A 1947-nucleotide genomic window follows, 5' to 3' on the forward strand; every position below is an offset into this window, starting at 1 on the left:
ATGGGCTGTGCACCTAATGCTTCACATTCTCCAGTCTTCTTGCTCCTTGGGCTCTCAAGAACTAGGCTCCCTCACAGCCTCCTCTTTTTCCTGTTCCTGACTATTTACTTGACCACCATACTGGGGAACTTGACCCTGGTGCTGCTTATCTCCTGGGACTCCAGGCTCCACTCGCCTATGTACTATCTGCTCCGTATCCTCTCTGTGATAGACATGGGGCTGTCCACAGTTACCCTGCCCCAGTTGCTGGCCCATCTGATCTCTGATAACCCAGCCATTCCTGCTTCCCGCTGTGTGGCCCAGTTCTTTTTCTTCTATGCATTTGGAGTGACAGACACACTTGTCATTTCTGTCATGGCTCTTGATCGCTATGTGGCCATCTGTGACCCTCTGCACTACCATTTGGTGATGAATCGCCAACTCTGTGCCCGCTTACTGGTCCTGAGCTGGATGGTATCCATAGTGCACACCATGTTGCATGTGGGACTCCTTCTACCCCTTCGCTGGGCTGGGGATTCTGGGGGCAACGTTAACCTTCCCCACTTCTTCTGTGACCACCGACCACTTCTGCGAACTTCTTGCTCAGACACACATTCCAACATGCTGATCATATTTTTGGAGGGTGGCTTCCTTATGCTGGGCCCATGTGCCCTCATTGTGCTCTCTTATGTCCGCATTGGAGCCACCATCTTACATTTGCCTTCAGCTGCTGGTCGCCAACGGGCAGTCTCCACATGCAGCTCCCACCTCACCATGGTCGGTTTCCTCTATGGCACCATCATTTGGGTCTACTTCCAGCCTCCTTCCCAGAATTCTCAGGATCAGGACATGGTGGCTTCTGTGATGTATACTGCCATCACACCCTTGGCTAACCCCTTTGTGTACAGCCTTCGCAATAAGGATGTCAAAGTTGCACTCTACAGGCTCCTTATCCGGGGGAGGGTGGGTCCGTGATTAGCCTGTTCAAGGCCATGTTGGGTAAGTGAGGACTGGAGAGGTGGGAAGATTTTGATCATTGTTGGTTGTGAAGAGAGGAGAGGGGGAAATGGCTAAGACAATTTGAGGAACTCCACCTTTGGCTCTTATTGATTTTGTACTCTTGCAGAGCTGTGAACATTCCACATCATTTAGGTACACGCATTTTAGTGCTCCCTCATCAACATGCCTCAGGCCATTCATCTTCAGTTAGCAAGGTGGATATAAATGAATCACTAGATTTGGGTAGTTTTATTCCAGAATTTTGAAGGAATATAAGGACAACATTGTGAAAATCTAAACCAAAGCGCAGACAGTGGAGTTAAATATGGTCATTTTTAACTTGTGCTTGCTTTTGGGAGTGTGTTGGTGCACATCAGAAAGTAAGAGGATATCACAGTTTAGGTAAACAATTTTAGGTAAAAATTTTAGGTAATTTTTTTAGGTAAACAATTTCACTACCTTTCCCATTCAATGAGTAAATATATGTCCAGGAGAGAATATGAAAAGGGAGTCACAATTCTGCTATTCTATATGTCAGTCCCAATTCTCAATTCAAACTATTCTTCCATTTAAATGAAGACATAGGGAGCTATTCTAAAATTGGAGAAAAAAAATCTCAGCTGCTTGAACTCTGCTTTTGTGCCTCTTAAGAAATATACAAGGTAATTTTGACAGTATTCAATTTTCACCTTTAGCTATTGACTTTTGTCCCTTACTTCACTCAAGATACAACTTCACTGAAACAGTGAGTAAGAATGGGTTCCTTGTGCTGAGAATTGTTGCGGCTTATGGGTTAACAGTTTATGAGGACTCTAGAACAGCACTGAGTATCACAGAGCACTGTCATTAGGGCACCTTCAAAATCCCTGGCCTAGCCAAGTACTGGACTTCTTTGCTTCCTCCCCTTACTGACTTCGTTGACTTCCATTCTATTCCTCACTAATTTTCCCTTATTAAGGCACCATCCCC

General features: G+C 45.4%; 1 protein-coding gene across 1 annotated transcript; it reads left to right on the forward strand.

The window, feature by feature from the left end:
• Positions 1–954, forward strand: OR1B1 (olfactory receptor family 1 subfamily B member 1). Its single transcript, XM_004480099.1, has one exon. It carries the CDS (start codon positions 1–3, stop codon positions 952–954), a length of 954 nt encoding a protein of 317 aa, XP_004480156.1.
• Positions 955–1947: the final 993 nt, after the last annotated feature.

Source organism: Dasypus novemcinctus, chromosome 8 (assembly GCF_030445035.2).
Source record: "Dasypus novemcinctus isolate mDasNov1 chromosome 8, mDasNov1.1.hap2, whole genome shotgun sequence".
In the NCBI taxonomy this organism is placed as follows: Eukaryota; Metazoa; Chordata; class Mammalia; order Cingulata; family Dasypodidae; genus Dasypus; species Dasypus novemcinctus.